This window comes from Centroberyx gerrardi, chromosome 5 (assembly GCF_048128805.1).
Source record: "Centroberyx gerrardi isolate f3 chromosome 5, fCenGer3.hap1.cur.20231027, whole genome shotgun sequence".
NCBI classification, from domain to species: Eukaryota; Metazoa; Chordata; class Actinopteri; order Beryciformes; family Berycidae; genus Centroberyx; species Centroberyx gerrardi.
The window spans coordinates 10969542-10982065 of record NC_136001.1 but is presented as its reverse complement, the minus strand read 5'-3'; the positions used below and the strand labels follow the sequence as shown (position 1 = coordinate 10982065).

General features: G+C 43.0%; 2 protein-coding genes across 5 annotated transcripts in view; one reads left to right on the top strand and one right to left on the bottom strand.

The window, feature by feature from the left end:
* pfkfb2b (6-phosphofructo-2-kinase/fructose-2,6-biphosphatase 2b) overlaps nt 1-6144 on the top strand; it is an 85848-nt gene extending 79704 nt beyond the window's left edge. For all 4 annotated transcript variants that reach the window (XM_078283756.1, XM_078283755.1, XM_078283754.1 and 1 more), the window contains one exon: nt 6119-6144. The gene's annotated coding sequence lies outside the window, so the exon portion shown is untranslated. The remainder of the gene's footprint in view (nt 1-6118) is intronic.
* Nucleotides 1-12524, bottom strand: part of eif4g3a (eukaryotic translation initiation factor 4 gamma, 3a) — a 58971-nt gene that overhangs the window by 22911 nt on the left and 23536 nt on the right. Inside the window, exons 6-13 of the mRNA XM_078283757.1 lie at nt 11883-11994; nt 11520-11680; nt 10119-10244; nt 6888-7068; nt 4396-5178; nt 3077-3165; nt 1708-1996; nt 860-984 (exon numbers count right to left, since the gene is read on the bottom strand). Of these exons, the coding sequence (XP_078139883.1) occupies nt 860-984; nt 1708-1996; nt 3077-3165; nt 4396-5178; nt 6888-7068; nt 10119-10244; nt 11520-11680; nt 11883-11994 (1866 nt within the window). The remainder of the gene's footprint in view (nt 1-859; nt 985-1707; nt 1997-3076; nt 3166-4395; nt 5179-6887; nt 7069-10118; nt 10245-11519; nt 11681-11882; nt 11995-12524) is intronic.

Below are 12524 nucleotides of genomic sequence, written 5' to 3'. Positions count from 1 at the left end.
GAGAAGTCAGAACCAGATGTGGAAGGGAAGGAAGGAAGGAAGGAACGCAGGAGGGAGAGAGAGAGAGAGAGAGAGAGAGAGAGAGAGAGAGAGAGAGGGTTGTGGGGGAGGAGAGAAGAACAAATCCAGCTCTTTGTCTTTCAGCTGTCCTTGACTTCCTCTCTGCTCTCTTCCAGTGAGAGTTCTCTTTCTCCCACAGAGAAAATGAGACCCTGGGATTGTACATCAACCATTCGCCAGTCTGGTTCTCCTTTTTGGGGAGGTGGGAGGTGGAGCATGTACTATTAACACTGCCAAGTATGACATAATAGCAATGCGATTTTAATCAAAACAGCATTTCTGCAGGCCATATATACTCCACCCATACGTTATGTGTGGATCGGAGGAATGAACAAAACTCTCTACAGTATATTTGCTCCAGTACGCCAATCTAGCAGAGCAAAGTAGGGCAATGTCAAAAATAGAGCCTATATTTGCTCTGAGCAAATAATGAAGTCCCCTGTTTCATAAAAAGGCCCTGTTCAAAACAAAACATAAATTTCTCACATCTTACATATGTATTTCTATTTATAGAGCCTAATATTGACTGAAACATTATGGAGGTCATGGCAGGAACATTTTTATCCATTGGCCACAGTGACTGACAGATCCCAAAAATCACCAGCTACTTCCCTCATTTTAAAAGCCAACAGGATTTTTTGAGGAGGACTTCCCAATGACGGTTAGTTACCTGCTTAGCTGGCGGACAGTGTAGAATACTTTACCAGTCTCAGCCAAAGATTAAAGGTCAGAGTATAACCCTGTGGGGCCAGAGTATGTTCAAACAGCAGGGCTCTGTGCAACAGTGCCAGACACTCACCTTGTCCAGCACAACATCACTGATAGGTGGGAGCCCCTCAGGCTTCTGTATGCAGGCAGGCATGAACTGGAAGCCCAGCAGGAAGTCCCTGTCATACTGCCGCTTCCCATTGGGCTCGGCAAGGTCTGGATCCACCAAGCGGTGTTTGAGAAAGAAGGAAAGAGAGAACAAGGGAAACAGGCCAAGGAATAGAGTGAATGGGTTGGATTTAAATCAGTTACAAAAACAAACATTAACTCGTAATGAAACCAATTTAGACAGCAGACAACCAGGCTATTTTACCATTCTATTTTCCCAGTTAATTGTATTGGGCTCTGAACTGAAGAGAAATTAAAAGTTAAAGCTACACCAGGCAAGTTCGCACACTGGCGGCTCCAAAGGCAGCGAGGTAACTGTTTGAAAAATTTGAACGTCAATACCCAGAAATCATGTAGCGTGACGTCAGTAAACCGCACACAGCACGCTCATATTTACCGGCCGGTCTGTGATCGCTTTATACCAAAGGAAACCAAACAGACTTTAGAGGCAAAAGATCTGACATTAGTGAGTCCAGCTTTCTCTGGACAGAGCGCTCGCTCACTGCTGTTTAGGAGACGGTTTGTATTTTGCTCTCAGATTTCGATTCGTCATTTCCTGTGGGTGGAGAAGTGTCCATACCTGACAGCAGAATTTAATTTGGGCAAATAGGTTGAATCTACTGTATCACAATTAGTGGAGATGGGACGCTCCTCTCTATTGCACCCCCACTTTGTGATTCAGGATAAGACGGGTGCATTTTTTTTCTTACATAAAAATTTTGCCTAGTGCAGCTTTAAACATGGCAGTACAGAAAATCTAGTCCTCCTAACCTTCCATGTCCTGGGCTGCCCCCGTGGAGTTCTCCTTGTCTCCGGGGGTGGCTCCGCTGTCGCTGCTCTCTGTCTCGGAGGTGTGGCCCGCCCCGTTCCTCATGGGCTCCAGCTCGGCTTCACCGTTCTCCTCCGGGGCAGCAGGCTTCTCTTCGACCTCTGGGCCAGAGACGGGAGCTGGAGCGGGGGCCGGGGCGAAGGCTGACGGCAGGGGAGCAGGGCTGCTGCTCAGTGGAGCCGACTGCAAGGCCTGGTCTCCGACAGCCTGCTCTACTGGCCTGGGCTCGTCCTGTGGGGAGGCGAGATTCAGTTTCAGATTCATGACTTATTTACCCAGTGTCGGTAAGCATCTGCCCTGCTGAAGTGTCCTTGAGCAAGACATTAAACTGCTAGCAGCTCCACGGATGCTGCAGCTCTCTCTGATCTCCTTGTGGAGGTGGGGGATTCCAAGTGCAATAAAAATAACACTTAATCGCATCGTACTGGTCAATGATTGGGCCGTGCATCACATTTAAAAAACTACATTTCAAACAGTAACATCGGAAAAAAATCCACAACATCCAAGGTCAGGCAACATCATCTATATTTATCAGCTGCAGAGCTGTGGAGAGGTCAGCCGCACAGAGGGTGAGATGAATGGAAGATGGAGGAAAGGAAACTGAGGGATGAGTGAAAAATATGAGTCAAGAAAGGGGAGAGAGGGGCAAGTGAGAGATGACGAAATGCATGATGAGGAGGCAGAATGGGTCAGGTAGAGGTAGGGAAGAAGCTGTAGGAGTAAGGATGAGATAAAAAAAGGCAGGAAAGGGAGTGGAAAAAGAGAAGCACAACCAGAGGGAAGAGGGGATGAGAGAGGGACAGAGCTGCTTTCACACACAGTGGGCCGGGTGAGCAATGAAAATGATGGATAACTCCTTGCCGTCGTTCTCGGACGATAACAACACCCCAAAGTCATTCATGTCTGCTTTCCACCGCCACACGTGGAAACATTTTCCATTTGAACTATTGCCCACATAGTGCCTTTCCTCTCTGCATCTCCCTCCCTCTCTTTGGAGACTCTCATTTGAAAAGTCTTACTCCAAAATGATTTACCCACCATTTGAAATATGTGACAAATTCTTACAAAATGATTGCCTGCATCCAAGTAAATCTAAGTATGGAATTTTATCTTTGTTATTTTAAGACTTCTGCCAACAGAACACAAACATTTTAATATGTGAGAATGAAATCATCTATACTTTGTAAGTAATATAATTCTGTATTTTGGTCCTGAAAATGTAAGTATAGTGATTTTTCAGTTAACACCTCTCCATTGGCTTTAATCTCCTTTTCCTTTCCCCCTCCTCACCCTGCGGCACCTCCTTCTTACCTCACTCTCCTTCTGAAGCACGTCTCCAACAGGGCTCCCTTCATTTGGTTTCCTCCAGGTCTTTGGTGTGGCAGAAGCAGTCTGACTTACTGCAGGGAAATACAAATGCGAGAGCATGGAGTCAGACATAGCCGCTCAGCATGTAACACGACCACAATGGATTCAAAAGTGACATTTGTGTTTAAAAAACACTGACAGCGAGAAAAAGACCCTCTCTCCAATATAACCACAAGCTCCAACTGTTAGTCTACACAAAAAATCTGGGTCACACAGTATTGGCAAATAAGTCTTAGCTAATGTTTTAGCCTATTTGTACCAGATGGGTAGGGTGTGCTACAAAGGACAATACAATGAGTTCCAGAAAGTTCAGAAAATCACAGGAAACCATTTGAAAGTCAATTTAGCAAGGCTGCAACTAACCATTATATTCATTATCGATTAACCTATTATTTTTTTGATCATTTAGTCTATAAAATGTCCAACATAATGACAAATTACAAGTTACCAGAGAAAGCAATGTCCTAAAATTGCTTACTTACAAGCAGCCAAACCCCCCCGCAAGTATTCATTTTATAGTGATATGAAACTGAGAAAAGCAAGCAAACCTTCTGAAGCTGTAACCAGCAAATATTTGGTATTTTTACTTGATAAATGACAAATGATTAATCTATTATCAAAATTATAATCAATTAATTTTTTGTCAATAGACTAATAGTTTCAGCACTATAATTTAGCATACTTTTTGACTTACAACTTACCTGAGACCGTCTAAATTGTCTTGATGTGATAAACCCTGCGCATCTGCTATTCTGACCAGGTTACAAACAAACGGTAAGAAATATTTGCAAATGCTATTTGACAGAACAGAAATAGAGAGATAAATGGAAGAAAAAAAATCACATGTATAAAAATAGAAAAGCGCTGTGCTAAGATCAGCAATGAATTCTGACTGTGCCTTCATGGAAAATTAAGTGCGTCAGTATAGTCTTTACTCAAGAGCTTATTTGCAGTGCGTGCCGTATTCATGAAACAGCCTAGTTCATGACAGGGTCACTTGATTTAGTTATGTATACATAATACCATAAAACGTGTCACAAAGTCCTGGTCTCATATGGAAGCCTGCATCTTATTGTAGGCTGGCCTTTCTCCAATAACCACCCAGCCCAAAGAATTATTACTCCTCTGTTGCTGATAACAAAATATTTTAGTTGTTGAAGCAAATAAATCACCTGGGCTATAATAAGAAGTTTAACAGTTGTTGAACTTTTAAAGCAGTATGTATGGTGTTGCTTTCACATGCAATGGCAAGCAACAGATACCTGTAGTGGGACTCTTCCTGGTGAGTGCTTGTTGCTGGGGCTCTGTTTTGCTGTCAGCTACGCCGACAGGCGCCTCGGTCCCTGCTTTGAGGGGGAGGTCTTTAGTGTCTAAGGGCTTGCTCGGCTCGCCGGCCTCTGCTGTGGCCTGCACTAGAGGCGGAAGGCCAGGGGGAGGTGCTGGCATAGCTGGGGCGGGGCTTGAGGTCAGGGTGACTGGCACCACAGCCACAGGTGCCATAGGGGTGAGGGCAGCAGCAACAGGCACCTCTGGCCTCACGTCAGAGGGCAAAGTCTCAGAGGAGGCCTCTCTGTAAGCAGGAGCAGAAGCCGGGGGCTGGAGCACAGCCGGAGCCAGAGGAGAAGGCTCCGGAGCCGGGGCATCCAGCTCGGTCCCGGTGTCCGCGAGGCCGTTCAAGGCCTTGGGAGCTGGGGCCGGAGAAGCAGCCAGAGTGCGTGGGGCTTCTGAAAGAGGCTTGTCTGTGTTGGGGGTCGGAGTCTGAGGCGGCGCCAGGGGCGGCTTGGGCTCCCCGGCTGAAGAGGAAGAGGGAGGAGCAGCTGAAGCGGCGGGTTCCCCAGCTGAGGGACGTTCACTGGTGTTGGCCACAGGAAGCGGGACAGTGGCAGGGGCCGCCGCTGGGGCGGGTGAGGGAAGCTCTGGTTCGACAGGGGGAGAGGGCTCAGTTACAGGGGTGCTGGCCTCCAGTCTCTCCACTGGGGGTTCAGGCTGTACAAGCCCAGGTGAGGAAGACTTCTGGACAGCCGGCTCCAATTTTGGCGTATCATCTAGAAAGAGGAAGCATACAGACCCATATATGGCTTTAGAATTCAATCTGCAGCAAAGCACTGAAAAAGAAGATTCTTCAACAATGGTATTTTACACATTATTTTAAAATGTAGGTTATCTATCAAACCCCCCCCCCCCCCCCTTAAGAACACAAAATCTTGGACTTCACGAGTTCCATTTCCTAACAGGGCTATGCCATTTTTTTGCTTAAATTTATTTGAACCTCACTGGCTATCTGACTACTGCTGAGATGCAGAACCCGTTGCCATACAACAGTGGTTCAACACATGAAAACCACAGGAGGAAGCTATTTTTGGTCTATAGGACACAGTGGCTGGTAAATCCCCACACTCACAGGTGGGGATTTCTTAAATAGATTTCTTAAATAGAACCTCGAAGACCTTGAAATGATGTCTGGTTACCTGTCAAAGTGTTGTTTGACAAACCAGCCAGATGAAATTTCATGACAATTGCTTGGTGACTGGTGGTTATTTCCCACCCTGATTAAAACTGCAGTCTGAGCCTTACACATTAACAAGTCTGGAAAAGTCTAACTGCTTTAAAAACTTCTGCAAGGAATGCTGATGAAATATAATGGCTAATTACAGGAAAGGCAGGCTGCTATGCTGACACTGCACCTTGATTTATAAGTGAAATGAAAGTGAAAGCATTTGTTTCCGCTGCGCTCTCTTATTTATCACACTCAGTCGTGCAGCACGTTCTGGTGAAAACAAAACTGATACCTCTGACTTGTTACATGCTGGGTTATTTTGATCACATAGTATCATATAGACAAAAACATTATTTGAATCTCATTAGAATATCATCTTGAATCAGACCAGGGTGTACAAATTGCCAAATTTAAGCCAAATGTGATTTATAACAATGTCAAAATCAGTAATTTTCCCCATATTTCTGTAATAATGTCATATGCCAAAGCTAATCTATATCATTACCCAAGGTATTAATGATATAATATATATACATACAATTTTTATTTTCTAGAATATTCTTTGAAATGATTTCATGATGAATGAAATGATTTCATGATGAATGAATGTTTAATAAGCACGGCGCCTGGATTAAATTGTGCAAGCGATTCCAGTGTAATGCCAATGATGGGAACAGAGAAATTTTCCATAACTCTCCATAATCAAACTTCTGTTCTGTGGGCAGATTTGACGGTCCTTCCAAGATTTTTCTGTCATTATAGCCACCAAAAACACATCATTTGAAAGAGGCTTTTTGCAATTCGTGGTGTTTCTATGTTTAGTTGAGGGAAAAGTAAGATTGTTGATAGAAATGGCAAAGCCAAGGAGAGAGAGAATATGATCTACTTGTTGCATTGTGTTAAAATTTCTTTTGTATTACGTTTGTTTAATCTGCGTTTAAATTGCCATCATTTACATTTTTTTTTTATTATTCTAAAGGATAAAATAGGTAAAAAAAAAAATAGGTGTTGACTGGTCAAACCCTAACAATATTTGCAGACTGCTGCTCAGCTCACTTAAAAAAAAAAGAAAAAGTTTCAGCTGTCAGGGAAGAATCACAAATTCCTGGAGGGTCCGATATACGTTTTTTTTAAAAATCATTAAAATTTGCTCAGTTAAGATGTTAAAAGAAAGAGTGAGAGCCCTATCTGTTAACTGGAGTGGAGGTTTTTTAGAGGAGGTGGGGGGGGGGGGGGGGGGGGGTGTTGGGGGCAGACCTGGCCCTGGCTTGGTGTCTGAAGCCCCAGCTGCCGGGGCCGGCGGGGGCTGTGGCTGTGGCTGGGGGGGCTCCAGGGTGTAGGCTCCAGGATGGGCCTGCTGCGGCTGAGGTGGCTGGGGCTGGGACTGCTGCTGCTGTGGCTGCTGCTGCTCTGGAGTCTGGCTGCTGCCCGGCTGCTGCTGCGATTTGAGGTAGAAAATGTGAGGATAATGAGGGTGCGGCCATAAAAACTAGCAACACAGAAAAACAGACAGACAGGCACAGAGACGCAGGCACGCGCACACACAAACAAATAAGCCCAAACGCAGGATAAAGCAGAAAAAAGGAGACCAGTGGGGTATGGTTAGATTAGGAGGAGGAGCCAAGGAGGACGGGACAGGAGAAACAAGACGAAGAATGAAGATCGATGCAGGTAGAATGGCAGGAGGAGCAGAAAAAAAGAGAGGCAAAAAAGAGGAAGGGAAAGGATCAGAAGAATGCAAAGTGAAGGACAGAGAAAAGGGGACAGATAAGTAAAGAAAAGAAAACAAAAGGGGCACAAAAAGACAGAGAAAGAGAGGAAAGACACTGTTAACATCCAAGGAGGACACAGGGAGGAAGAAGTCACAACAACGTCCCTTTTCAGAATCCAGGAATGCCATCTTATTTTGGCTTGCTTCATTTTATCTGTTAAATGTGTGTGACAATAGCCTTAGCAAGGTGGTTTTCAACCCCGGTCCCTGGAACCCCGAGCACTGGTTTTCATTCTATCCATCTAATCAGGAACTACTTTAACCTGGGATGCCAGGTGAATGCAGTTAACCACCTGGTAGGACAGAAAACCAGCAGTACTGTGAGGCCAGAGGACCAGGATTTAAAACTACTGCCTTAGTACCTTTACTTCCAGGCAAAGCACTAGCACAGAGACCAAATTCAAATCTATTATTTTGTTTTTAAGACTTCATCGGCTTTGCTGAATGGATAGGTAAGGAAATCTAACGAAAGGATTCTGTAGAAGGACTGGGAGCATACAGTAGACAATACATATGCAATCTACTGTACAAGCTAGTGAGAGGATAGAAACAGTGATGCAAGAGAGCAGGTGTAAGATAAAAACAGCTGTTCACAAGGGAACAGAGAGTTCATCATGTCTGCTAAAAGACAATTAAGAGTGAAGTGGTTTTAACAAGTCAGGCTCTTAAAATGTTTCCTATAATGTCATACTGTGATGTCATTTCTTCCTCCATTCCTCAGAATTATTCCAGATCTAACATGACTCGACAAGCAAAATCACCAGCTTCTCTATATAGATGTTACCAATCTGGTCGTGTCACATCACTGATTAGGGAACCCTGGTCAGCCCGATGTACCTGAATATTCAACCACACTTGTCAAACTGAGCTTTCCCAAGGCAAATCCCTGTTGGACCAGGTACAGACTAAAGCTGGATGCATGTGTGTACTGCATATGAAGAGTTTCGTTCCAAAATAAGATATCTGATCTAATTAGACACCTACTCTGACAAAATTAAACTGCTAGCACTCAAGTAAAACTTACTATTGAATTGTATTATTCAAATTACAAGCCATCGTAATCTATCATTACTTACAAAAGTGGTTTTTAGAGGATGTAATCATCAACAGGTAATAATTGGTATGTAGCATTCAGGACTGAAAGTCTTCACAAAGATGAAGAGTTTTGTTCCAAAATGAGATATCCACCATTTGAAAAAAATGGATGCCTACTCTTACAAAATGATTACTGGAATGAAATTTATCATGTGCTGCATTAAAGTTATGAGTCATTTTAGCACCCTTGCTAGAAAACAGGGGTGGAACGAGTACCAAAACACCCCACTCAAACCCTACTGAAATAACATTTATGCGGAAGCAAAATTACTGGTGTAAAAATCTATTTAAGTAAAAAGTAGTTCATTTAAAATGTACAGAGAAAAAGGACAGCCATTGCTCCAAATGATCTATCCCATGCAATCCAAAATGGACGAGATGACAGAGTCCTCTTGCCCCGCTAAGTTTGTCTCTCAATCACCAAAAAGAGGTTTGGACAAGGTTAATTGCGAGTGCGTAGCATCCCTCGTAAAATGCAGGTTGAAGACAGAATAACAAAGATAAAGAGGCCGTGTGAAATACTGTACGGTAATTGGACCAGTTATGTGCTGTGCTATGGAGACCGTGCTCAGTTGAAGCATGAATCTCTCCTCCACAACAGCTTTATCAACTTGGATTAATGTTTACGCTCTATAAATGCACTGCTGATACTGCACATTTTTAGGAGTCTTTGAGCGTACTAAAAATAAGATTCTGAAATTCATGTCATTACTCAATCTGTGATAAAAGACATGCCCACCTCCATTATTCAATATTGTTACTACAATGTTTCTTTTGCTATTAGCTATCCAACTCGCTAGAAAGGCTAGAAAACTAACTAGACAATAATGAGTTTTTTTGGTAACTAAGGGATAAATCTGAGCATTTAATATTATAATCAACGTTACCTCCACATGTTTGTGATGAAGATGCAAATTATGATTGGCCAGTTTTTGATGGTTATGGAGAACCTAAAATGTTTTTACTCTGTAATGGATTTAAAATGTATCAAAGTACTGTAATTAAACTCTAGTCAAACTGCAAATATAGGCAAAACATACTCAATTACTGACTTTAAAAAAATACTCAAAAAAGTACAGTACAGTAACAAGAGTAAATGTAATTCGTTGCTTGCTTACAAAACAGCTATGTTTTTGAGGGCAGAATCATGTGTATTGACTGACAAAATTCAGCTGGCATAATTTTTCCATAAATGGAATATATAGAGTTTTGGAATTAAACCCTTCATATATATAAATCTGCGTGTCGGGGGAAGGTGGAGGCTGGAGTGTCAACTGTCCTGTCCTCTCTGGCTCTCTGGCTGTCACACACATGGAGGAGAGCGGAGGGGATTAGAGCAGAGAGCTCTGCACCACTACCAAGCAACAGGAGCTTTCCCTCCTCCCCTCCCCTCCCCTCCCCTCTCGGCAGCTAAAGATCCAGTCTAATCAGCTGCTCTTAACGCTACACTACCTCCACTGTAACTGAGTGAGCGAGTAGTGACTGAGAGTGTGTGTGTTGCGGGCAGCCAGGCTATTACAAGTAATGTAATTAGTGGATTCAAATAAAGCATTCAAAGTGCATGTGTGTGTATGCCTTTATGGGAAAATAAACATCTTGACATCGAGCCTGCAGAGCCATACCTGTGGAGGGGTGGGGGTAGAGGAGGGGCGTCCGACAGGGGGCGTTGGATTCCTGCTCCCCGATCCCCCTGACATGATCTCCTCGGTGATGTCCCTGCCGCCCTGGTTCGGGTCACGGATACGGATCTGGGAGGACAATGGCACGAAAACAGACCTCACTAAAGCGCCAAAGTCTTGGAGCGACCCTGCCTCAGCCATATTTAACACTAGTGTGTGTGTGTGTGAGTGTGTGTGAGTGTGGGTGTGTGTGTGTGTGTGTGTGTGTGTGTGTGTGTGTGTGTACACTCTAGCAGGGTTCTAGATTGCCACACATTCATACTGCTGGCTTGCACAGAATAACAAGTAAGGGCTGGGTCTGAATCAGGAATAAATAAAAGCTCTCTCGTCTGGCAGAAGACGGTGCCCTTACGCGTCTTGTGTTAATGGAAAGGAAACAGGTACTTGACATTTGCAATATCACAAATATTTCAACAGAGACACGTTTAAACAGACTCTCCTGTAAGCCAACAGAATATCATTTTGAATTTGTGACTTGTGAATGCTGAGCGGGACAATGCTAACCTGCAGATTACACTCATAGGGTTTCTACATTTTTTCAAATTCCATACTTTTTCCAGATCTTAATTTCTTGACTGAATTTGAGGATTTGAAACTGTATGCTGATAGTGGCTGTTAATATTACTGTCAATTCAGCCATTAGCTCTTGATGAAGACCATTCTTCCCAACTACAAACATCACAATTTCACATATACTGTATGTGAAATGACAGAAAGTCGGCAAATACGCAAAATGAGTGGTCATATGCGCATCAGGACTGAAAAACTATATTTTCTCCATACTTTTACAGACATCTTAGAGTGAATTCAAAACTTTTCAAGACCGGAAAACTATAATATTTATTTTCCATGCTTTTCCAGAGTTTTAAACCTTGTGCAGGAACCGTACGAGTACCTGCAGATGCATTCTAGCCAGAGTTAAACGCTCATGCAGGAGAATTTAAGAGCTAGTTTAAGGCTTGGCAATCACTTAAATTTGTTTATTGAAGGCAAATTATTCAGCAATAAACAGCTACACTCAATGAAAATGATGATGTTCAAATGAAACATGTAAAATATTCCAGTAATTTATCCAAAACATCAAATATAGCTTAGACTAGGCAAGATTCATTAGTAACTCACTGCGCAAAGACAGATCATATTACTGACTGACTTGACTATAATTTTATAAGCCTGTATAAGGGCAATGAATCCAAAATTTAGAGAGAAAAAAAAAATAAAGTGCTCTATAACTGGAGCAGATTGCCAATTGCATTCAAAAATAATTTGGAAAAGCATTATGGTATCTTATGTAAGATGTGTGCACTCTAGAATAAATGACAAAGAAACTACTAAGAGACTCACTGTTTTCTTCTCGCGCTTGGCTGGTGGAGGTTGCTGTGGTGTAGGCACTATGATGGGGGGTGAGGGGGGGTACACAGTCTGCCCTGGGTAGTAGGGGGGGCCAGCTGTGGGAACGGGAGCAGGGACAGAGGGTGAGACAGGTGGGTGGTACCTGAGGGAATCTGAATGAGTTTGCGAGAAAAGGAAAGAAACACAAGAGCAGAAAAAACACACATTTTAGTAGAAGCAAAAACAAAAATAAAGCATTATCAAAGTTGATAGTGTGTATTCGTGCTGCTATATGGTAAATTTATATTCCAATGAACTATGGATGTGGGAACTTGTACTTGATGTGTGTGTGTGTGTGTTGGATTAATGACTCACGATATGGGTTGGGGTACTCCCCTGGTCCTGGACCAGGATAGAAGGTGCCGGACCCTGGGGGCTGCACAGAATACTGCTGAGGAGGTCCCACATAGGGCGTGCTGTGGCGATACTGCAGGCATGGAGGAGAGGGAGAGAAGTATAAGTACAGGGTTAATGACGACAACACACTTCCTCCACATATTCCATTTTATAATTGCATTTAAATTTACTGATGAGATTTTTTGCACTTAAGATTTTTTTTGCTTATTGTGTTACATGTTTAACATTACATTACATTATGTCATTTAGCAGACGCTTTTCTCCAAAGCAACTTATAATAAGTAAGTATTTTACACTTTGATAGAAAATTCTGCATACCATGCTCATGCCAAGCTGCTCCCATGTAGAGAAGGTCTTTATGACACAGAATGCATTGTATTTTATAGAATGCACAGTATATAATGCAAATGACTATGGGATACATATCAACCCTTTACAATAAATTTTGTGGATCGGCCCACTGGGCCAGTGTTCTCTTATGTATTGTATTTCTAGTTAATCAGTTCAATCTAACCAGCACCAGCTGTAACCAGAGCACAGTGTTTCTCGGTGTTCCTCCAGCAGTGGTGCGCCACTACAAAAAGAAAATTACCACAGCTG